This window comes from Mauremys mutica, chromosome 4 (genome assembly GCF_020497125.1).
Source record: "Mauremys mutica isolate MM-2020 ecotype Southern chromosome 4, ASM2049712v1, whole genome shotgun sequence".
Classification (NCBI taxonomy): domain Eukaryota; kingdom Metazoa; phylum Chordata; order Testudines; family Geoemydidae; genus Mauremys; species Mauremys mutica.
Window position 1 is genome coordinate 118,978,721 of NC_059075.1, and position 23,575 is coordinate 119,002,295.

Consider the following 23,575-nt stretch of genomic DNA (forward strand, 5'->3'; position numbering starts at 1 on the left):
AGCCCTGAAAACTCAGTCTAGGCTGTGACAGCCATTTCGGGGCTCTTTCTATTTTGTGCGTCATCACTAGAAGTAAAAGTTCTGCAGGTTAGTCAAATCATTAGTTGACCTCTGCAGCCTGCTTATCCTTAGAGAATGCTCTCAGTGACTGATGCATAAACCCCATTATCTTCAGTGGTTTACATTAATATATCTGAGTAGAAACAGAGATAAGGCCAGGGAGATAATACTGTATCTTTTACTGGATAAACTGCTGTGAAAGAGACAAGCTTTGGAGCTTACACAGACTCTGAAGAAGAGCTCTGTTTCACTGGAACTCTTGCCTCTTTCCCCAACAGAAGTTGGCCTAGTAAAAGATTACCTCGCCCACCTTGTCTCTCCTTCATTACGTATTGTCCTAGCTAGTGAAGCTCAGAGGGGAATTTACCGGGTGCCACAGCTGGTGGCAGCAGGATAGTCTCACTTGACAGCCTCAGCCTGTCCCTCTGCAAGCAGCTTCAGGCTAGGGATTCCAGCTCTTCTCCCCTGCTCCCGCAGGCTCCGGGAAAAGGCGACTGGGAGTGATTTTAGCAACGTGGGCCCCTTTAAGAAATAAAGTAGTACTTTGTCCGGCTGGGATTTGATTGACTGCTGGGATAGCCAGTGAGTTGGCTTAGGACTGAAGAGAGCGGGGCAGTCAATGGGCTCTTGAGGGACGGGATGTAGTTTAGGGAAGTGAAGTTGTGGTTGGGCCTTCGTGAGCCAATGGGTTCCCCAGGGCACGTCCCGGCGGATAGATTAGGGGAAGGGCGCGGCCGAGGCGGGGCGGTTCGCTCACAATACGCAGTTTGGTTATGATAGAGCGGAGCGGGCGCGGCTCAGTAGCTGGCTGGCTTAGCGGGTCTCAGCGCTGAGACAGCGGGCTGGGGAATGGCTCCGCTGCGGGGTCCTAAGGCGGGGATGGAGGAGCCGGGTGCGGGCTCCTCCCCGCGGCGCTTCACCTGGGAGGAGATCGGGCTCCGCACGGGCCGGGGGCACCCGCAGCAGGAGCGGTGGCTGGTGATCGACAGGAAGGTCTATGACATCAGCCAGTTCTACCGGCGGCACCCGGGGGGCGCCCGAGTCATCAGCAGCTACGCGGGGCAGGACGCCACGGTGAGGGGCAGAGGCGTCCGGTTGATCACCGTGGGCAGGGCAGGGGGCAGAACTGGGACCCAGGCGGGCAGGGGATGGGGCAGTTGGGTTATCAGTCATTGTGCGGGACAGGATACCACGCTGGTGGCAGCAGAGGGGAGGGCCCAAGTAATTGGCCTCTCTACGGTCAGGACACCTGCGTTGGAGAGCTATAGACATTAATTGATTTCTCAAGGCTACAGAAGGGGCAAGGACTCAGCGGCAGGCTGAGGAGAAAGGTATTTGTCATAGGAGAGAGATTTGTGCCTGCAATCGCACTAAACTGCACAGCGTTTATCTAATCCTTTATATCACTGATAGGCTGGTGACTTCAGGTGACTTCTAGCCGACTGAACTTCCCTATCCAATCTGCACTGGAGTGTGGTTCCTACAGACAGATGTGTCACTTGAGGTGGTTTATGCTGGGAGTTGAGTGGCAAAGCAAACTGCCTCTCCTAATGATCATAGATAGAAACAAATGTTCTTTTCACTCAGATCCCTCCCTCCTCAGTGACAGGGATTCTTGTGGGAGAAATAATAACTGACTGGTAATACACTCTGCTGTTTTGGGGAACTAGGAGTCACAGGTTGCTAAGAGCTGAGTTTCCTGTTTCTGTGGGTGGAAAAGAATCTCTTAACTCTTGGCACATTGTGTAGATGTGAAAAGATATCACTGAGCAGACAAACAAAGCCAAAACCCAATATTCCATAGGCAGTGCTTCCTGCTCTCAGTCCCTAATGCCCAGGTGTAGATGTCCCTTTATAAGCCTCTTTAAATCAGTGTCAGACATTCAATTATCTGACATCTTATTATCAGTGCAGACCACAAAAATACCCTTGTAACCCCCTGTTTCAGGGGCCTCCAGTCTTATGCCACCCTCTGTGACTTGGGCAGCTGGCTAGCACCCAACCTGAAACAATCTGAGCAAGACAGTTTTTACTAGCAAAAGGTATTTTTCTAAATTGTTTCTGATTCATCCACCTTCTTCCCCTAGGAGTTTTTATGAGGGTTGGCCTGTGACTGAAAATGCAGCTGCATCTTACAACCTACAGTCCCACTGAAATCATTGGGCTCCATTATGGCTGGGTTGCATTTAAATTCTATTTTTTGTATTTCTGCTCAGTTTTCTTCATATAAAAGTTTATTTCTTGTTCACCTTTGGAGTTTGTTTTCTCCTTTTGGCTCTTCAGTACTGAGAACTCTTCTCTCACCCTTTCCTTAAATGGTTAATCATTCATTTTTGTTGCTAAGTGATACAATACCAGATCATAGAATATAATGGTTTGGAAGGGACCTCAAAAGGCCATTTAGTCCAACCCCCTGCTCAAAGGGGGACCAATGCCCCAGACAGATTTTTACCCCAGTTCCCTAAATGGCCCCCTCAAGGATTGAATTCACAACCCTGGGTTTAGCAGGCCAATGCTCAACCCACTGAGCTATCCGTCCCACAAATGCTGGGGAACTTGTGAAAGAACGGATGGTGTTCAGAAAGGTGCGAAAGATGTCTGCAGTTTCATGGGTTTTCCAGCCTCTTCATTGTGTTTTGGGAAACAAAACCAACAGGTAAAAATAGTGTTCTTCCTGCTTCCCTTTCCAACCTTTCTAAAATAATAATAAAAAAAATCACTGCAGTTGTACATTGAGCTCCCTCATATAAATCACATCTGGTGTTTGGGATATTTTAGCCAATCCAGAGGGCTAGGATATCATTTTTGGTAGATAAATTTCAGAATGTAAACCTCCAATTTTGAAGCATTTAAGAACACTGTTTGTACCTGCCTACCCTGAAAGCTGATCCATACACCCTTGATCTTATCAGCTGTGCACTACTCCTAACTGGTTTCACACCAAAAAGCTGACAGGTGGGAATCACATGTAGGTGCTGGCGGGGGTGTGGCAGCACCTCCTGGCTTGAAGTGGTTTCCATTTTATATATATAATATAGTTTACAGTTTGGTTAAATGGCTCTCAGCACCCCCACTCTTAAATTGCTTCACCATCCCTGGAATTACATTGAGGGCAGCATGAGAAATATAAGAAGGAAGAGGGGCACTATTGATTTAAAGAAATATTCCTTAGAAAAAGTGATGAAATACGAGTCAGGACATACAGGTAAATATCAGCCTTACTTCAGAACTGGATGTCACCTCTTCACCACCAATCCTGTGTGTATTTGTTTGATTTTTGCCTGTGGGAATAGAAGCAGGAAATAAGAGACTGGGGCTTACTGAAGAAGGGTGAGGGGATGGAAGGGATCATGTGTGTTTCCTTCCCTTGGCCTTCTCATACAAGATCGTGAAGCCCTCCCCATGGAGGGATGTGTGCAGGGAGCTCCCTGCCTATGGTCTCAAATAGGGGAAGTGGAATCAAGAGTAAGAGGTAACCAGCAGTCAGCTAATCAGCTTGTGAGGAAGTTGGGTGGCTCTGTGTTATGCTGACTGCCTTATTCTCAGAGGGTGGGTTTTCTCCAAGGGATGTAGTAGAGATAGGTATTCATGAGGAGGCTGGTTTTTTTTCTCATTGTGATCAGATTGTGTGCTCAAGGGTTTTTTGTTTTTGTTTTTTGGGGGTTTTTTTTGGTTTTTTTTACAAAAGGAGACTGATCTGAATGTAGTTGCTTAATAGCACAATTACTTTCTCTACAGTAACACTAGTATTGTTGGCCAGAGGTAATAAGGAAATCTAAAATAAAATTATTTCACAAAAAAGTGCATGGTCCCTTTAAGACTGTGGCTCATGATTCTTCTTTGTTAGTACCGGTACTATCATTTCCAAAATGTGCGTTAGAGACTTTGCCTCCATTAGAGGCTACTGCCACTCTACAGCCACCAGGTGAATGAAAGGAGATATCCCAGTGGCTAGGGCAGTAGACTGCACTTGGGAACACTAGTTCAAGTACCTGCTGTCTCAGACTCCCTGTGAGACATGGGGCAAGTTACTTAATCTCTCTGTACTGAAGTTTCCCATCTGTTAAATGGGGATAATAGCACTTCCTTAACTTATTGGGGTATTGTACAGCTCCATAGAACAAAATATTGAGGTACTCTGATACTATGGTAATGGCTATAGAAGCACCTTGAAAGATACCATGTCTAGTCTAAACTATGTCATCATTCCTGCTTTGTCTATGTATCCAGGCCCTCCAACAGGTACACACAAATGGAGAAACTAGTAGCCTTAAGTGTATCCAACCTACTCAGTTACATAAGGTGTCTTACTGCCTCGTGCCATGATGCCAAACAGCTGTCAGCTCCAGTAACAGAACTGCTGATGTTCTGTAGGCTTTTTCTGCTCTAGGTCCCCATCTTCGCTTCTCTCTTCCTTCCCTGATCAGCCCATTACCAAAAGCTAGCCATCACCTGCTTTCACTTTCCATCCCTGCTTTATTGTTGTGCTCCTTGTAACCAGATGAGGTGTGGGTGGCATTAAAGTGTATCCTACTATAGCTCTTTGTAACATGTCTATCACCATAGTATTTATACACCAAAACAATTATTAAGAAATACAGTTTGCCTATAAATTGTGCTTTATAAACATAGGGTTAGATTGTTACCTGCACTGCACACTTCTAAAAGGAGTAAGAAATTCCGATACATCCATGAGTAAGCTACCTGGACATGTGGTTCATTTATAAAGGAGTAAGTGGGGCTACTCATCTGCTTACTACCACCTCAAGCAAGTGAATGGGCCAGAGTAGCTGAGCCAGCAGGAGGAGGAAGTAGTTTACTGGTGGTATAGGTCTTATGAGCATGGAGGAAAGAATTGTGGCTCAGAGTCACAATGCATCCCAACACTACAGCTGGGGTGGTGCAGCTTCGTCAGGGCTGTGCCTAAAGTAAAAATCTAGCCCTGAGATTATGATGATATAATAATTATACTTTAGGTTAACACATTACCTTTCATCTGAAGATCCTGCAGCATTTTACAAGTGCGGGTAAGGATTATTATCCATATTTTTAGGCAAAGAAATTGAGTACAGACAACTTAAGCGACACGTGCAAAGACACATAGCAAGTCTGTGACAAACACAGGAACTAGAGTCTGGGTTCTCCCGACTCCCAGGCTTGTATTGTAACGACTAAACATGTTGGCTACCTCAGTTAAGACAAGTTACAGGCCTACAATAGTGTTGCCTACTCTAGTGATTTTATCATGAGTCTTGTGATATTTGGCACTAACGGTGCTGAAGGAAATAAGTAGAAATGGGATAAGAGGGAAGGTCCTTTCCTGGATCAGTAACTGGTTGAAAGATGATAAACAAAGGACAGGAATAAATGGTCAGTTTTCACAATGGAGAGAGGTGGACAGAACCAAAGGATCTGTACTGAGACCTGTGCTGTTTAACATATTCATTAATGAATATGTTAAAGAGAGTGAACAGTGAAGTTGTATTATTTGCAAACTTTACAAGATAGATAAATCCAAAGCTGATTGCAAGAGGGCTCTTACAAAACTGTTGCAGAGGTCTCTTACAAAACTGTCTGATTGAATTTCATCTACCATTTTGTTGCCCAATGCTCAAAGTAATACATGTTGGAAAAAATTAATCCCCAATATACATATACAGATGATCCCCAGGGCCGGTGCAACCTATTAGGCGACCTAGGCGCTTGCCTAGGGCTCTAGGATTTGGGGGAATGGCATTTTCTTCAGCAGCGACTGCGGCGGCTGGATCTTCGGCCGCCCCGGTCGCCGCCGGCATTTAGGCGGAGGGAGCTGGGGCAGGGGACAGCACGCAGAGCAACTCCCCGCCTCAGCTCACCCCTGCTCCGCCTCCTCCCTGAGCACGCTGTGGCTGCTTCACTTCTCCCACCTCCCAGGCTTGCGGCACCTAAGCTGATTGGCTGGGGTGGGGAGCTGCCACACCGCTCCCCGGGGGGGGGGAGCTGCTGCAGGGGGAGGCGCCTGGGGGGGGGGGGGGGAGGCAGCCGCCGCAGGGCTCGGGCACGGAGGAGGGCGCAAGGTGGAAGTTTCACCTAGGGTGCAAAATATCCTTGCACCAGCCCTGATGATCCCCGACCCTGTCCAAACACCAGCATCAATGGTCACTTGCGCATTCAACTTCTTGGCCCTGGGCTGGCATTAACCCTGAGTAATGGCTTGGGCAGGGATGAGTGGGCCAAGTTGGCACTGTCATCTGCTATACAGGGACTTGGAAGGAATATGGTGGCAGGGTCAGGCCAGTGCAGACACCAGACCCCTTCTCCAGGTCTCTGTTACCTTCAGCTCCGCTGCTTGGTGTGTGTGCAGGCAACAGAGCTACGTGTGATCAGGGATCTTTCTGTTGCTCTTTTCTGATCTCTATGGCTGGCTGGGTCTGGGGCCCTGCACAGTCCCTTCTGCGGATAGACATGAGGCACTGCAGGGCTGTCTGGTCTCTAGGCTGCGGTCACAGCTGCTTGTAGGTGACCCACAAAGTGCTGCCCCTGCTGTCAGCTCTGCAGTGCAATGGCGGAGGTTCCAGTCCTCTGTGGGGAGGTATGGCCACCTGACTGCCACTGTAAGGACGCAGCAGCAGCAGCAGCTCTGCCTCAAGACCAGCACCATGCATGGGTACAGTAGGAAAAAACTGGGCTGTTAACAGAACCGCTTTACAGCAAAGAGGGACTTGGGGCAGTTCTTTGAACTCAGGCTCTGTCCCACAAATATTGGGACAGGTACCAACACTGGGCTCTGGTCAGTCTGTGTTGCCTGGGTAAACTGGGGAATCCCCACTCCCTCCAGCTGCTCAAACAGGCATCAGAATCTTCTGGGTGATGCTCCATTAGCAGGGGATGGGGCAGAATATTGGGGTCAGCAGGTTCTATAGCACTTGGGATGGGCAGTTGAAGGAGCCAGGAGCTACCTGGAGAGATGGGAACAAGCAGAGGAATGGGGAAGTGAGCTGCTGGGGAGTAGGGTCATGAACATGAGAGGGAGAGAATGAGAGACACCATCTGTCCCAGGTGGAAAGGGGCAAGTAGGATATTATGGGGTGCGATCCAGACCAGTGAGGGGCTGTGTCACCACTTGCCTTGCAACCTGGGGTGCCTCCAAACCTAAGCTCCTCACAGTCAGCCTGCAGGTCACACCCTGAGTCTCTGTGTATAGTCACAGCCCTGGTGCAGCAGTTCTGACCCCAGCAGCCTGCCAGCAAACACCAGCTACACTCTGGCTCCCACCAGCTTTGGTTACTACTTGCAGGGTGACCCTAACAGGCTTCCAGTCCCAGATTTCCACCCCCCAAAAATGTGTTCTCCGCAGTCCAGCCCTCTCCTGGACAGTCTATTGCCCCTCTAAGGGGATCAACATACAACAGCCTGCTGCCGTAAATGGAGGTTACCCAAACAATTCACAACACTGTATTAGTTTTAATTTAAGAATAAAATAAGTTTCTTTAACTACAGAGAGATTTTAAGTGAGAACAAGTAATAAGGCATTACAGTCAGAAATGGTTACAGAAATAAAGATAAAACGCTTTCTAAACGTAAAGTATAATTGGTTCAAGGTGAAATCTCTTACCACATGTTTTTCAGTACATTGGTGACCAAACTTTCAAGCCAGGATCTGCTCCCACAGTCCAACAGCTGTTTCTTTTGTTGTCTTAAGTAAAAAGAGAGAGATGGACAAGGAGAGAGAACTTGGGGTGTTTTTTGCCCCTCACATCTGTAGTTCAGTTACCCTTTGAAATGTATTTTCTTGGGGGTTACCCCTAGTTAAAGTTCATTCAAACAGTAAAGAAGGTAACCAGGTGTCTGGTGGTGAAAGAAGTTTCATGCTGTTTGTTCTCACATCTGTTTGCTGAAATGCAGATTTTCCTTGGTTCTATCAACATTATTGGGGGGGGGGGAATTCATAACTTTACATATAACATTGCTACATACTGGTAGATAATATCATGATAGAATGTAAGTTATTAGTTTTCAAATGATACCTTACAAGGCATATTTTGTACAAAGATGATTACAGTAGGGTGTGCATTCCATCACCGTGAGAAAGAAAAACTGATGGAGAAGGGAGAAGTGACCTGGGGGAGAAGTGACTGAATTATTCCTTCTCCCTGCACTGAGAAGGGAGGGTGTTTTGAATGACTGCCTCACCAGTGAGGGTGGAGGATATTTGAGTGGCTGCTTGATGTGAACAAGTCCTAGGGTCTGTGACTCTTTGACTTGTGGGCCAGGGGTTTGAATGCCCCCTGACCAGTTTGTGTTTAACATCCACTCCCTACCTGACTAGGTGCCCAGTATAGCAGTTCCTCGCCTTCTCCCTTCTGTTGATTTTTATGTACTGTGGGTCTAGAGCACAGAGTGACCTATATAATATTTATATACCCAGTTTTAAAAGGTCTTGGGTTGGAGGGAATTAGTGTACAGAAAGGGAGGAGAGGAGCCAGTGTCCAGCCCTTACACCCCGGTCAAAACTTTTCACTGTGCAGTTTCATTAGCTGTACCTTCATGCATGATGCTGTCTTCCTTAGCTGTGCCTCGTGAGAGTCTAGCAGGAAGACTCGTACAAACTAGATTGGTCACGTGCAGCAAATGTTTTTCGAAGCCCCATGACTCAGTCAAATCAAACCCAATTTTCTCTGGACCACTCAAATGGGGTCAGGATGGGGTTGTATTTGAGTGGCTAGCCCAAGCGGCTGCCTATGCTGCCATGGCCATGCTGCTATATTTAGTGCACTATCTTGAGCGGAGCTCACATGTATCTCTGTCTGAGCTGAGAATTACACCAGCCTGCTGCAGTGTAGATGTAGTCTCAAAAGCCCTTCAATATGGGTTGTTTCCCTGCTAATTTCAGCTTTCAATCCTCTGCCATTTTGGCTGTAAAGTGATTCAAGAAAAGGTCACAAGGAGGGGGAAGTACTTTTTTCCCAATCTTTCCTTTACTCAGAAATCTTAGTTTGTTGTAGAGAAATAAGTGGCTGGATTTGCAGAATCTGTATGTGAGGAAAGGCAAGAAGAAGAGTCAAAGATGATGCCAATGATGTGAACTTGGAAGATAGGAAACATATTAATGGTTTTGAAAGGCAAAATAAATTCTGTGTTCAGACCAAATTAGTCCTGGTGAAATGCCACCAAGTCAGTGATCTTGGATCAAAAATCCATTTGACCCATTGACTTTCTAGTGGCTATGAGATTTCCAAGGGGAGAATATAGGCAATAGGTGGAGAAGTGGAACTGGACTGACGGTAATAGTTTGGGGTTGAGAGGTAAATTTGGGAAACAGCGTGGAGGTGATACCGAACTCAGGAGAGTCATTGAATATAGTTATCCAAAGGAGAGAATGTAAAGAGAAAATAAGAGAGACCTGGAGGACGCTGACAGAGAAAGGAGTATGTGAAGGGCCAAGATGGAGAAGTCCAAAAAGGTAAGAGGATACCAAGAAAGTGGAAAACAATGGAAGCCCTGTTTCATAGATTTGTAATATCTAAAGGCAGAAGGGACCACTGTGATCAACTAGTCCGATCTCCTGTACATCACAGGCAATAAGACTTCTTTGAATTAATTCCTATTTGAACTAGACCATATCTTTTTGAAAAACATCCAATCTTGATTTAAACATTTCCATTGATGGAAAATCCACCAGAGCCAGAGTTGTTCCAATGGTAAACTACCCTCACTGTTAAAAACATGTGCCTTACTTCTAGTCCAAGTTTGTCTAGCTTCATCTTCCACCATTGGAACTTTTTATATCTTTGTTCTACTGTGTCTGAAATGGCAGGAGCCAAGGATAATGATGGAGAAGAGACCCATTAGAAATGGCTAAAGGAGAGAGTAGTTAGGGATATAGGTGACAGAGATTTACTCTGAAGTGAGTGAAGCTCATACTGTAGACGGTCAAAGAGAGAACTGGAGGAAGGGAAATGGAGGGCTCACATGAGATTAGAGGTGAAGGAGAGGAGGGATATGGGTATTAGAGGCAGGTGGTGTCAAAAGGATATTTTGGGATTGGAGATAGAGGGGAGAAAACCAGAGGAGAGATTTAGGATAAGAAAATGACTGGGAGTGGACAAGGCTGAGGACACACGTTATGGAATTGGAGGCTGGAGAGGAACAGAATAAAAGAAATTGGATTCCAAGACAGAAATTCAGGAGGGGAGGGAGAGGAGAATAAAGAAATGGAAAGGTCCTGCCAGATGGTGTTGACTTTGGCTTGGATTATGATGGCAAAGTGAGGTTACATATTTCTGGTTATGAGCATACCGTCTCTCTCAAAGCACTCAGCTTGTTAATGTGCAACCACAAGTCCTGACTCCAGCATCACTAGCATAGATTTATAGTTGATAAATGTGCCTAATACACTGTGGTGCTAATGGCATCTTTGATTCAAAACACCGCCTGCAGGTTCCAACTATCACAGCATCTTCTGGAGGTTGTGCTACTTGGTGGCTTCCACTCAAGTGATGCTAGGAATTGGGGTTTCTTGAGGATCAGCGGGTGCCTCTTTGTCAGTGGCTACCTGAAGCTGGGCAGAATTTCAATGTCTGTGAGTATTGACTCAAAGATCAGGGCCAGAAAGGCACAGCCTAGCTAGATATTGTTCCTGACCTTCAGTTTGTTTGTTTGATTCATTCATTAATATCTGTCTATCTAATCTATCTATATTTGTGAGATTCAGGACAGGAGAAAGAGAATTAGTTTCTCTTTGGAGAAAAAAATGTATCATTAAAATACAAAAAACAAAGGAGCAGGTTCATTTTTAAAAAAAAATATATTCTGCTATCCTACTTTTTTGTTCCTCTGTATTTTGTAATGGATCCCAAAGATTGAAGGGGAGGGATAGCTCAGTGGTTTGAGCATTGGCCTGCTAACCCCAGGGTTGTAAATTCAATCCTTGAGGGGGCCATTTAGGGATCTAGGGCAAAATCAGTACTTGGTCCTACTAGTGAAGGCAGGGGGCTGGTCTCGATGACCTTTCAGGGACCATTCTAGGAGATAGGTATATATAAAATGTCACTAAGGTCAAAGAGCATGGGAGCTCATGACTGGGTTTGTTCAAATGATTTGTGTCTGGATCTTGAGGGCATGTGGAACCTGTTAGCTCTAACAACATTTTGCCAACTGAAATATTGTAAAACTGGCAATTAACAAGTTGTTTGCAGTGTTGTAGTGGTGTTGGTCCCAGGATATGAGAGACAAGGTGGGTGAGGTAATACGTTTTTTATTGGGCTAGCTTCTGTTGGCAGAAGAGACAAACTTTTGAGCTGCACAGAGATTTTCTAAGAAGTTGGTCTAATAAAAGATATTACCTCACCCATCTTCTCTCTGTCTCAGTTAATGAGTCGTCTAAAGCTTTATTATTAAGACAGTTGATGCATACCAAGGGCTTAATCCTTCACCATTCAAATGAATGGGAGTTTTTCCATTGACTTAAATGGGAGCAGGATCAAGTCCCATTAGAGCTTGTCAAATAGTGTTATTACTGATAACATTAACAATTAATTTATATTGAAGTAGTGCCTAAGAGACCCAGTTATAGACTGGGACCTCATTGTGCTATGTACTGTACAAACAGACAGTTCCCCCCTTAAGGCGCTTACAATGTCCGTTGAATAAATTAACAGAAACGTTTTACCAATATTTTCAAATAGATTATGCAATAGGTATATATTTGCCCAACTCTAGATACTAAAGCTCTAGATACTAAAAGATACTTTTAAAATGAGACAAAATGATCATTTCTCTCAAAATATTTTATTATATTAGGGTTGAAAGAGACCTCAGGAGGTCTTTCAAGGTCTTTCAAATTTTCAAGGATTATTTTTTCTGTAATAGGAGCATCTCTTTCAGATGACCCAGATATGAAGCAAGATGTTTTGAATCCACCTAATTTACAAACTACCAAGAATGACTCTTTCTTACCAATTTTTATACCCCTTTATTGCTACATCTCCAGTACTCTCAAAAGTACATGTATGAGCACAGATTTATCATATGGATTTTTTTCTTGCTGCTATTTTTAAATACAGCACATAGTCCTGACTGAAATGTTTTTGAACAAAAAGACTTTCACGGAAAATATTACCTTGTTTTGAAAATGAAATTTGTCCCAAAAAAACTTCACTTTTTTGAAACTTTTCATTTTTTGCAGAATGTTTTATGATTTTTTTCAGGATTTTTTTTATTATTAAAAGGGTTACCAAAAAACATGATGGAAATGGTTATCAAAACTTTTATTTCATACAAATCATTATTGTAAATAATGGAATTTTTATTTACAAAATTTCAGAAACACTGATACCATTTTAAAAATGTTTTGGATAAATGTTTAGATTTAAAAATTCACTAATAATTGAAAGAAGGAAGGAAGGAAAAGGGGTCTGTTTTGAACCCAGTGAAAGGGGAACAATGTTGAGATTTTTTGTGATTTTTTTTTCATGTTTGAAACAGATCTAACATGATTTAATATGGTGAAATAAATTGAGTTTTATATGAAAGTATACATTTGTAATTAAATGTTGCAGGCATACTCTGTTTAGCATATTATAAAAGTTAAACTTTTTTTAATGAGTATTTTAATGCATTGATTTCAGATGCAGAATAGAAAACATACAGTATTGTACTGAACTTTAATCCAGAGTTGCTTCCTGCTGAGATGGGACCTAATTTTCTTCAGCTAGCTTAATATCGTATTTAATAAGATGTTAGTTTAATATTTTCTGGGATTTTTCTCACTCCATTCACTTATATGTTTTTTTCAGGATCCCTTTCAGGCATTTCACCTTGATAAGGGGCTGGTGAGAAAGTACATGAGCTCATTGCAGATCGGGGAGCTGGCCCTGGATCAACCAAGCTTTGAGCCCACCAAAAATGTGAGTTTGTACAAAAGGCCAGAAACACAACTGGATCTGGGATTGGGAGGATGCTCTAGGAAAATGCAAATCCACATTTCCATTCATGTACAGCCTGTCAGAACCCCCAGTATACTTCACATTGCATATTGAAACCAGAGTTTTCTGGTGGAGGAGGGCTGAAGAAACATTGGCTGAGAGCTTCCCCTGGTGTCATAGTGACCCACACTGGGAATGGCAGGTCCAGTCTCTCACAGACTTCTGCCCAATGCACAATTCCCACAGTGAATCCCACATAGCAGCGACAGTAGGGAAGAATATGTCAGCCACAGGATCTTCCCAGTGGTACAAAGACTGTCAATGGGGTTGACAGAGCCTGTCAGCTGTTCCTAGTGTTGCAATGTCTCCTTTCAGAGGGAATAGAACCTGTTGGTAAAATGTTTCCTTCACTACCATGGTGGCTTCTCTGCAGAGCAGGAGCAGAGTAACCCTGCCAGCTCCTTAGGCTGTTGTTTTGCCAACCCAGAGTGAAGAGTGGTATAACGTTGGGTCTCCCCACAGAAATTGCTGGTAGAGGACTTCCGGGAGCTGCACACCACTGTTGAAAAGATGGGACTTCTCAACCCCAACCACCTCTTCTTCTTCCTGCTTCTCCTGCACATTCTGATGCTGGATGTTGCTGGATGGTTTGTTCTTTGGTATTTTGGGACATCTTTAGTGCCTTTCCTCATCTCTACATTGCTGCTGACCATTTCTCAGGTAAATTCCTCAACCCACAGAATGTAGTTTGGGATCAGCTTACCCTTCCTCTCACACAGGGCCAGTTACATATTCTTATTACATGGCCATCCCTCTTATCTTTGCTGTGACTAGCAGGATGCTCTTTCTTCACCTGAGGTTGTATCAATACCAAAGATAAAAGGTTCAGGTAGAGGTACTCAGAGGACTGTTGGAATACTGATTTGCAGGGAGTTCAGTTACTGGAGTTCTTGTCTTGCCCAGCCAGAGGCACCTTAGAAAATGTCATAGGAGTGATGGATGTGGGGAGCTCACAATTTCTCAAGTCCTCAGCCTCATCCAGCTGGTGGAAGTACAGTAGGCAATGATGCAGAAACGCAGTTTCTAAGGGGCTCACAGCAGTTCTAGTCACAGCTTCTCCCAGAAGTCTGTGTAAAGAAGTTAGCCTAAGGTAGAGATGCTGCATCTAGTAAACTCAACCCCATGGAATGTTTGTTTTGTTTGTTTTATTCTGACTGAGTGAATGAAGTCAGGACTGTCAGTACATCTCCTTCCCATAATCTGCTAGACAACCTCACTCCACACAGTCGTTGTCTTATGTGTAAAAAAAAAAAAAAAAAAAAAAAAAAAGGTTCCTTCTGATCTTTTGAGTCTGAACTTCAAGACACATTCTGTGTATGAACCAAGCTTTTTCTTGTGTCCCATATGGGAGCATGAGGTGCCCCAGAGCAGAGGACACAGAAGCACTGAAAGACACAGTTGCCTGGTTGGTCCTTTGGCATTACTAATGCTCAGAGGAGATGGCAGCAAACCAGAGGAGGTTTCTTCTCAAAGGAAGGGTACTCGTCTACAGAGTTCAAACTACTTCTATAGATTTAGCTCAGTCTTAGTTCACAACCCTCCCTTCGCCCACTACTCTCTTCCCACCAAAGTAGCTGGTAGTGTGAAAAAAATCCTTTACTGATACCAGGAACACATGTTTTTACCAATCTGGGGTCGAATGCTCTTATAGTGGAAAATGGAGCAATTGCCCTAGAGTTCACTGAATGGAGTCTCAACAGATTGCAGGCAGGGGACACTGCACACGGAGGGGTACCTTAGGACAGAGTATATTGACAATACAAAGGTTTCCTTCATACCTGCAGAGGGCATTCTCATCAGGTTGGCTTGCACTGACTGTACAGGGAGAGAACATCCCTCTAGAGAATGGACATCTCCCAGGTACTAGGAAGAGAAGGTCTCATTGAGTTGAGGAGCACTGACCTCCCAATTTTCATGGAATCGGTAGAACTGAGCATACCACTGCCCTGGCCCTGATGCAGCTGTGTACTAAAACCTGGCCTAAAACGTGTTTGTTGAATGATCTCTATTCTTTTTCAGTCCCAGGCAGGTTTCCTGCAGCATGATTTGGGGCACCTTTCAGTTTTCAGCAGTACCAAATGGAACCACTTGGTTCACGAGTTTGTGATGAGCCATCTGAAGGTAAGTGCCTGATACTGGGGGTGTTCACCCCGCTTTGGCAGAACTGATCAAGCATGGTGGGGTCCCCTTTCAGTTCAGATAGCATTACACTGACATTCTGCACTCTACATATAATTAGAAGAATGTGGTGCAGCACTGGGAAGATGATCAATATGTGACAGATGAGGTGATTTTAATATTTAGTAGTGTTGTGGTCTGATTCCTGTGGTCTTCTTGTTTACTGCAGGGGCTTTCAGCACAGTGGTGGACTCTCCACCATTCCCAGCACCATGCCAAGCCCAACTGCTTCCATAAGGACCCTGATATTGCAATGCATCCCTCCTTGTTTGCTTTGGGAAAGATACTCTCTGTGGAGGTGAGTGTGGGGGTGGGCTAGGAATTATTTAGACCACTGAAAAGATATGATGCTAAAAGAAATCAGGAGACTGTATGTTTGGGAACAAGCTAATCCCTGGATCTTGCAAGGGGCAAGGATGGGATACAGATCTGCTGCCTGAAATCTCTTTGGGTTCTATCAGAAACAGAAAAAGGAAGAGTGAAACAGAGAATAGAAGATGAAAGGAAAACAGTGAGAGCAAAAGGCAACAAGCAAATGAGGGAGAGCTTTTGTTGTGGCCTACATTTGCCTATATCAAATAGGTGTACCACACATCAGGATGGGCTGATTCTCACCCCTGTCCCCTTAAGACACCAGATTAATTTTCCTTTCCCACTTCCTTGCTGTGACATGCCCAGGGTACAATCTAGACTGATGAACAGCTATGTCACCTCAGCCCTCTCTCCTAGGGTGCCCTTCAGACTGTTTTCCTGCAGTAGTTACCACTCCCGATGTGCTCTGACACAGCCTTCAGAATGTAAGTCAATCCCAGCTATATAGTGTGAGTGCTGCAGCAGGCACTCTTGAACCACACTGCAGTGTGACACTAGCACACTCCCAATCCCAGGCTTTTCCCAGAAATGTATGTCTCGTACTGCCCAGCTTTCTCCTGGACAATACAAGTTCATAGAAAGTCTGTCATTTTATTACTAGAAAATGATGTGCACAAATCCTGTTGTTGCAAATGGAGTTTCTCAAACACATCAATCCAAACACACCGGTGTAGATAAAACAATAAAACAAGTTTATTAAATACAAAGAGATTTTAAGTGAACACAGGTAACGAGGCATAAAAGTCAGAGTTGGTTACAAGTAAAATAAAGGTAAAATGCAACTGATGCCTAACTTAACAAACGAGTAAATTCAAAGCAAAGTCTCTCACCACATGCTTCAGCAGTTCTATTGGCTGAACTTCTTTCAGTTAGGATCCCTCCCATAGTCCAATGCTGCTTCCTTTGTTCTTCAGATGTTGTGAATGCCGTGGGCAGAGCAAGGGGAAAGATCATTTGGGGCATCCTGCTTTTCTTTTTATAGTCCTCTCCTTCCTTTGAGAAGCTTCTCCAGCTGGGAACAGGGCATCAGGCACCCTCCCTGGACAGGAACTTTGTTGTTTCTTTGCTAAGATGCAGACCCTTGCCCGTGTTCCCTTCCTGCCAATGAACAGCCACCTAGCAAGCAAAGACCCACCCACTACTTTGAGATACTCAAATAACTGACTGCTAAAAATGCCCCCTTCTGTCTATATGACTGGTCAGAATGTGTACCCAGACGTATCATACACTGGTTTGTCCATAGTGATCCATACATTTATGAACTTCATGCTTGATTATTGCAATTCATCATATCTATGAATAAACCACAGACCCCGCAAAAAGCTCCACTTGGTTCAGGATGCAGAAGCTGCCTACTCATCAGCCAAGGCCTCTGAGAGCACATTGCCCCTGTGCTCCTCTCTCTGTGTTGGCTCTCCAGATAATATAGAATGATTTGTGGAGTTTTGGTCCCAATAGTCAAAGCTCTCCAGGGATTAGCCCAGTTTTCTTCTGTGAGACTAACTACTCACTACTGCTATGTTCCTGTGGTACAATGGAACTGTCAGCTTCAAGGATGAGATTATTGACCATTGGAGACAGAACTCTCCGCCCTGGAACATGTGAGGATGACAAATCTCACTATCTTCAGGACAAAGTGCAGCACTCAGTTATATGGCTTAGCCTTCCCACAATAAAAAGAAGCCCATAAAAATATGGGCTTAGTATAAAAATCAAGACAGATAGTATTCAAGCAGTGACGCCTCCTGGTGCTTCACCACTGTGACAAAAGCAGCTCTGTGGATCACCTGGTTGTGTTCCATGCGCCACAATCTAACACCCACTGTATTAGAGCTTTGCACAATGCTACTTATTGCTACCTTTCCCTGTTATAAACCAATCTAACAATTCCAACCTAACTTCATTAACTGCTGGAGCGATATTATCACTTCACTGTGACAGAACTATGCTTTATATATTTCCTATATCACTGACATTTTTAGAGACAAAGGTGACAGACATGCGTTAACTCTGCTTGAACTAGTGCATGAAAAATAGCAGTGTAGTCAGTGTTGCACAGGCAGCAGCTGCCTGAGTACAAACCCACCTGAACCCTCTGGGTACTTGGGTAGCTTGCCTGAGCCACCACCCAAGCTGCGCACAGCAACATTGCTATTTTTAGCTTGCTGCTTGAGCACAGCTAGTGCATGTCTGTCTGCCCGCATTGAGAAGCTCGCTCGCTCCCAGCTGCAATGTAGAGGTATCCATATTAACCCAAAAGAAGATCAAGAGTCTGTTCTTAGCAGCAGGAGGAAAGATCTGCCAATACCCACTATTGCCATTAATCATGATGAGCCATCTGAGATTTGCACATGGAGGGTCCCCTTCACATTTGATTCTCACTTACTTCACATGGAAGAGTGGGGAAATCAGCCACCTCTGCAGCTACACGTCCCTCCACATGGGTCCTGAGATCAGTAGGTGAGGTCAGGTACAGCATTGTGCTAGCAATTTTGCAGGGAAAGTGGTGGGCAGATACTGCATTAATTTATTCATGGAGCCCCCTCTGTGCAGAAATGGTGGTCTTTCTTCTAGAAAACTTGGGTGGAGTTGGGGCAGGTGCCTCACAGCTAACGTGGAGGCACAGGGCCTTAGCACAAATGGTGATGGCTGCCAGCAGATCTCCAATATCCACAATTTCTGAACCTCCAGTTTCTTCTGGAGGGTGGTGAACCCTGCATCACAAGGGAAGAATTTAGAGAAGGCTCCTCAATTGGAAACTTGTGGAGTATTCCTCCCAATTGGAGGCCCTCCTTCAGGTTTTTCCATAGGAAAACATCTGGTCTTGTATCTGGAAGGTCTTCTACTAGAATATACTCCTTAGACAGAAGACAATTTTGGGTGTAAAGTTTCTGGACCAGTATGTCACTGACATTAAGTATGCAAGAGTGGGGGGGAAAAATTGCAAGATGCTACGTGTATGTATTTGAGATTGTAGGGAAAATGTTTATTATATTGCACTGTTTGTGAAATAGTATATAATGTAATGAGGCCTCTTCTGATCTCCCTTACGCTGTTGTAATTCAGTGGATTTAGATGTCTGAGCAGGTGTATCTCGAGAAGGAGGAGGCAATGAAATTTATTTGAGTGAACGTTTCTCTAGCTCAGCTGACCTGCCATGACCTCCTCTTTTTTTACAGCTCGGCATGAAGAAGAAGAAGTTTATGCCTTACAATCATCAGCACAAGTATTTCTTCGTCAGTGAGTATACCTACTTTGCCCAACAGGTCCTTGTCTAACAGTCACCACCGACTCCTATATTAAATAATCCCAGGGGCTGAGAGGACTTCTCTCCTATGACAGTCTTATAGGAGATTACAGTGTTTGGGGTACACAATCTATGGCTGAAATTGTCACCTCATTTGCTAAAACAGCTGACACAAAGCAATGGCAAAAAGATGAAAAGAAGGAGAGGAGAGATGAGGATAATTGAGGAGAAGGAGATAAGATGAGGGACAGATGAAAGGAAACTGAGGAGTAGTCATGGAGGAGAGGAGATGAGGGGGATGGAGGGAGAATCCATCTATTCCCTACCATCACTATGCTATCTGAGCACCTTATTGATGCAAATGTTATAAATCAGAAGAGTCTTTGTCTCCGTCCAGAGGTGAAGAGGTGCTGCCAAGGTGATTGACAATTCCATTATTACAGACAAATGTAGCCCTAATGCAAGGTGGCAATTATGGAGAGTGAGGTGGTCTGTCAGGGAGATAGGAACAATACAATGGAGGGCTTTAAAGATCAGGATCAAAACGTTGAACTTCATTCAGTATTTGACAGGCAGTTGGCATACAGTGTAGTGCCAGAGTCATGCACTGTCCATGGTCTGTGTTGATGTGTGTGTTGCTGCATTTTGAGCCAGCGGGAACACTTTACAGGATATTGCTCTCATTCTGATATATTGCATTACAGGAGTCAAGCCTGGAGGTCATGAAAATGTGGATCATCATGATCAAGTCCAAATCTGACAGAAAGGAGTGCACTCTCCAGGCCACCAGTGGATAGAAGAGAGCAATTTCACTGCTGTAGCTATTTGGGTATTCAGAAGCATTGACGAGTTCAGAAAGATGGTGTGTAGCATCAGGTTCGCCTATTGACTCTCAGGTGCAGGGAGATGGTACGATTTGCATTTAGTTGGAAGCAGGTGCAGAGTTGAGTTGTCTATGGATTGCTGGCCTCTGAATCTATAAAATGGAGGGAGAAAGGAAGAGGAGTAAAGAGGAGAGTAAGGAAGGAAGATGAGGAGCGAAATCTCTTGGGAAGCATAGTTCAGTGATGAGCACTGGAAAGCCCCGGAGCTGCACAGAGCTCTCCTTTCATTCTGGTTTCCAGGGTGTTCGTTAACTAGGTGAGGCTGTTAATGTCTCTGCTCTTCTTGTTTTCTTCTCCAGCTATGCCCCTGCTTGTGGTTCCAGTGTTCCAGTTGTACTCCTTGTACTTCATATTCCAGCGCAAACTATGGAGGGTAAGTGCACTCAGTATTTCCTACAAACCTTTGCAAACGGGCAGCTGCTCTTCTGAGGAGGTTTTAGGACCAGGCCCTTGTTTGCCTAGAATGGTGAAGGAGAATTACAGCATATGGATCCAAGGCATCTTCTGGGGCTGGATTCATGTTGCTGTGAGGTGATGAAAGGGAACTAGAATGCAGGGGCAGCCAGCGGGGCTTAGAGGATTGATTTCTTGAGCTGGATTCCTGCTACTCCACTGTAGTTGAGGGAAATTACAGTGCAGGAACAGTGAGTGGGCCTTTCTGGGTGAGGTTTTTTTTGGGCTGGGCACTCTCTGGTTTGAGGTAATGGGGGAAATCCACAATACACAGACCATTAGTGCAGGTTACAAGGAAACTTTCCAAGTTGTGTTCTCACTGATGTGGAGAATTGAGGGGATCTGCAAAGGATAGAAACAGAGTGACCCTTACTTGGGGGGATTTTGGACTTCTATTCCTCCCATTGCGGGATGGTGGAGGGGTACTGTTCTGCTGTAAACTGCTGTCCTGATGAAGGTTTCTCTCCTTCTTCTGTCTCACAGGAACTAGCTTGGACTCTGACCTACTTCATCCGATTCTTTCTTTTCTTCGAGCCCTTACTGGGAGTAACGGGTGTCCTGGGATTCCTCCTGCTGCTCAAGTAATCCTCACTTTAGGCATGACTCCCTCTGCCTACTGGTACTCACACCTGACTGACTGACCGCTCTTCTCTGCCCTCATCCCTCATTCCTTCCCATCTGTGATTGCTTCTAGCCACTCTGCTTTTCTCCCTTTCCCATCATTGATTTCTCTTACAAGAGTACAAATTATGTTTTCCATACATTGCCCTCACTTTTGTGGGGGCCTTTTACTGACGACTCACTAGGTGGAACATAAGAGAGAAGTTATACTTGGTAGCCACTCATTTTGGTGGGTCTGAGGGGGCCTTTTACTAGCCAGAAAGCGCTTTACCAGGCAGACATTGGTTTGGGATTGCAGGCCTGTTACTGGCCATTGCCAGTTTGCATGGGCATTTTACTGAGCAGTCAGTGCTTTGGGTGTGGTGGCCAGTTACTTATCTGTTGCCAGTTTGGACTGGGGTTTTATCTGGCAACCTTTGGCTTGGGTGTAAGTTACTGGGCAGTTCTTGGGCTGTCTTCATGTGTGGGTCTCCATCTACTGTGACTATATGTGGCAATGACTGCTTTGTCTGTATCTGCACAGCATCCTAGAGAGTATCTTGTTTACCTGGATATCGCAATTGAACCACATCCCTATGCACATTGATTATGATAACAATATGGACTGGTTCTCTACACAGGTAAGAGACCCTCTTTTACCAGGGTCTGTGGGTGTGAATCCCAGGGCAGGGACACTGGGAGCATACATGAAATTTTGCAGTGGGGATAAAGGTCAACCAGGAGCCCCTGGATGATGAGATATTGGGAGAGGAGACTTGTGATCATCTGTGTGGGGTGGTTGGGAATGAAGCCTGGACTGATTGGGGGTTACATGGAGACTGCATTGATGTAAAAACCAGAATGAGAATGGCAGGTAAAAGCTGCCTGATCCAGGGCACTCACATACCGGTCTCCTTGCATAAGAGGCTCTAATATTCTTCTCCTTTCTGCTTCCTTGACCCTGTGGCCATTTTTCCCCAATAGAAGATATGAGATAAGGAGTGGGAGAACAAGCCTATGCCAGTCCAACTGACGAGGCCATGTCACTCCAACCGAGTGAGGACCTGATTAATTCAGTAACTATTCCATATCCTAGCATGCCATTCTCACCCAGGCCTGGTCTCCCTGTTCTAATGAACAAGGAACTGTAATCCCCACACCACCCCCAGGAAACCCTGCTCAAGTTAGAAGAAAGTGGAGGTCAAGGGTTGTTACCAATTAATCCACTTCCATAGATCCACACTCCATTTCTCTCTATTTTTCTCCCCTAGCTCCAGGCGACATGCAACGTGGATCAGTCCCTGTTCAATGACTGGTTAACTGGGCACCTGAACTTCCAAATTGAGCATCAGTGAGTATAGGCACCTCAGGAGGAGAGGAAATTCCCAGGGGGCACTGGTGGCAATAGGTCTCAGCAGGAGGGGGAAGGAACTCCCAGGGGCACCACTGGGTAATGCATCCAGCAGAAAGGGCAGGAATTCTCAATGGAGCACCAGTGAGTACTGGCCCCTGAGGGAGGGATGGGATTTCTACAGAGCTCTGAAGAGTTTAGATCCCACTGAAACTGCCTCATTATTTCTCCAGTCTTTTTCCTAGGATGCCACGACACAACTACTGGAAGGTGACTCCTCTGGTGAAGTCACTATGTGCCAAACATGGCATCGAGTACCAGAGCAAGCCTCTGCTCACTGGCTTTGGAGATATTTTGCGGTAAGTATGAACAGAATGGGTTGGTACAATAGTTGCTGGCAAAATGGGGTCAGGTGTTGAGACAGAGGGATGCAGGATATAGGTGAGTTGGGACTGGATGACTCAAGATTGTGAATGACTCATAGTAAAGATGGTCCAGTGTTTAGGGCACTAGCCTAAGACTTGGGAGACCCAGATTCAATTTTTATCTTGCCAGATTTCCTGAGTGACCTTGGGCAAGTCACTTTGCCTTTCTGTGCCTCAGTTCCCCATTTGTAATATAGGATAATAGGACTGCCCTACCTCTCAGGAGTATATTAAGAACAAATACATTAAAGATTGTGTCAATCACACCATCAGCAGATGGGGTTGCAGCGATCCTAGTGTGTGGAGGACGCCATTTTGGTCTGCACAGTGTGACCATGCATGCACCATACATACAGGGTCATGCAATGCAGAAAATGCAATTTTGTAGAGTGAAATGACATCCCCCATGTGGCATGACCTTACATGTACCATGCGTGCAAGGTCATGCTGTTTAGAGGACACCATTTTGCTTTTCAAAATAGCATCCTCCATGTTGTCTGGGGTCCTGGAAGGAAATAAACAGGGCCAGTGCTACTATTAAGGCGAACTAGGTGGTTGCCTATGGCGCCAAGATTTGGGGGTGCCAAAAGCAGTGCCGCCCATTTTTTTTTTTTTTTTACAGCAGTTCCTCCCTGAGCGTGCGGTCGCTGCTCCACTTCTCCCGCCTCCCAGGCACCACAAGCCTGGGAGGAGAATTAGAGCGGGGGCAGCGTGCTCGGGGAGGACACGGAGCAGAGGTGAGCTGGGGTGAGGAGGTACCGCATGGCTCCCCGGGGGGGAGGGGGAGCTGCCACGGGAGGGGGCCTCAGGGCAGGGCGGGGAGCTGCTGCGTGGGGGGGTGCTTCAGGGTGGAGGGGGGGGCGGGGAGCTGCTGCAGGGCTGTGGGGGGTGGGCGCAAGGTGGAAGTTTCATCTAGGGCGCGAAACTTCCTTGCACCGGCCCTGGATATATAATAATAATAAATAATTAAAATTGGGGTCATGGCGGCAAAGAGTTTTGGGAACCACTGCCTTAGAATGGGATACTGAGTCTTTCAGTTC

At 45.3% G+C, this 23,575-nt stretch overlaps 1 protein-coding gene across 2 annotated transcripts in view; it reads left to right on the plus strand.

The window, feature by feature from the left end:
* The first annotated feature begins 789 nt into the window (after positions 1-789).
* The window catches only part of LOC123368718 (acyl-CoA (8-3)-desaturase-like), a 30,922-nt gene continuing 8,136 nt past the window's right edge, over positions 790-23,575 (plus strand). The window contains exons 1-11 of one of the 2 annotated variants that reach the window (XM_045013771.1): positions 794-1,134; positions 12,837-12,947; positions 13,488-13,685; positions 15,045-15,146; positions 15,373-15,501; positions 18,755-18,815; positions 20,006-20,079; positions 20,643-20,740; positions 21,304-21,400; positions 22,031-22,110; positions 22,344-22,469. In XM_045013771.1, the coding sequence (XP_044869706.1) occupies positions 910-1,134; positions 12,837-12,947; positions 13,488-13,685; positions 15,045-15,146; positions 15,373-15,501; positions 18,755-18,815; positions 20,006-20,079; positions 20,643-20,740; positions 21,304-21,400; positions 22,031-22,110; positions 22,344-22,469 (1,301 nt within the window). In that variant the 5' untranslated portion in view covers positions 794-909. The other variant, XM_045013772.1, reaches the window with a different exon arrangement.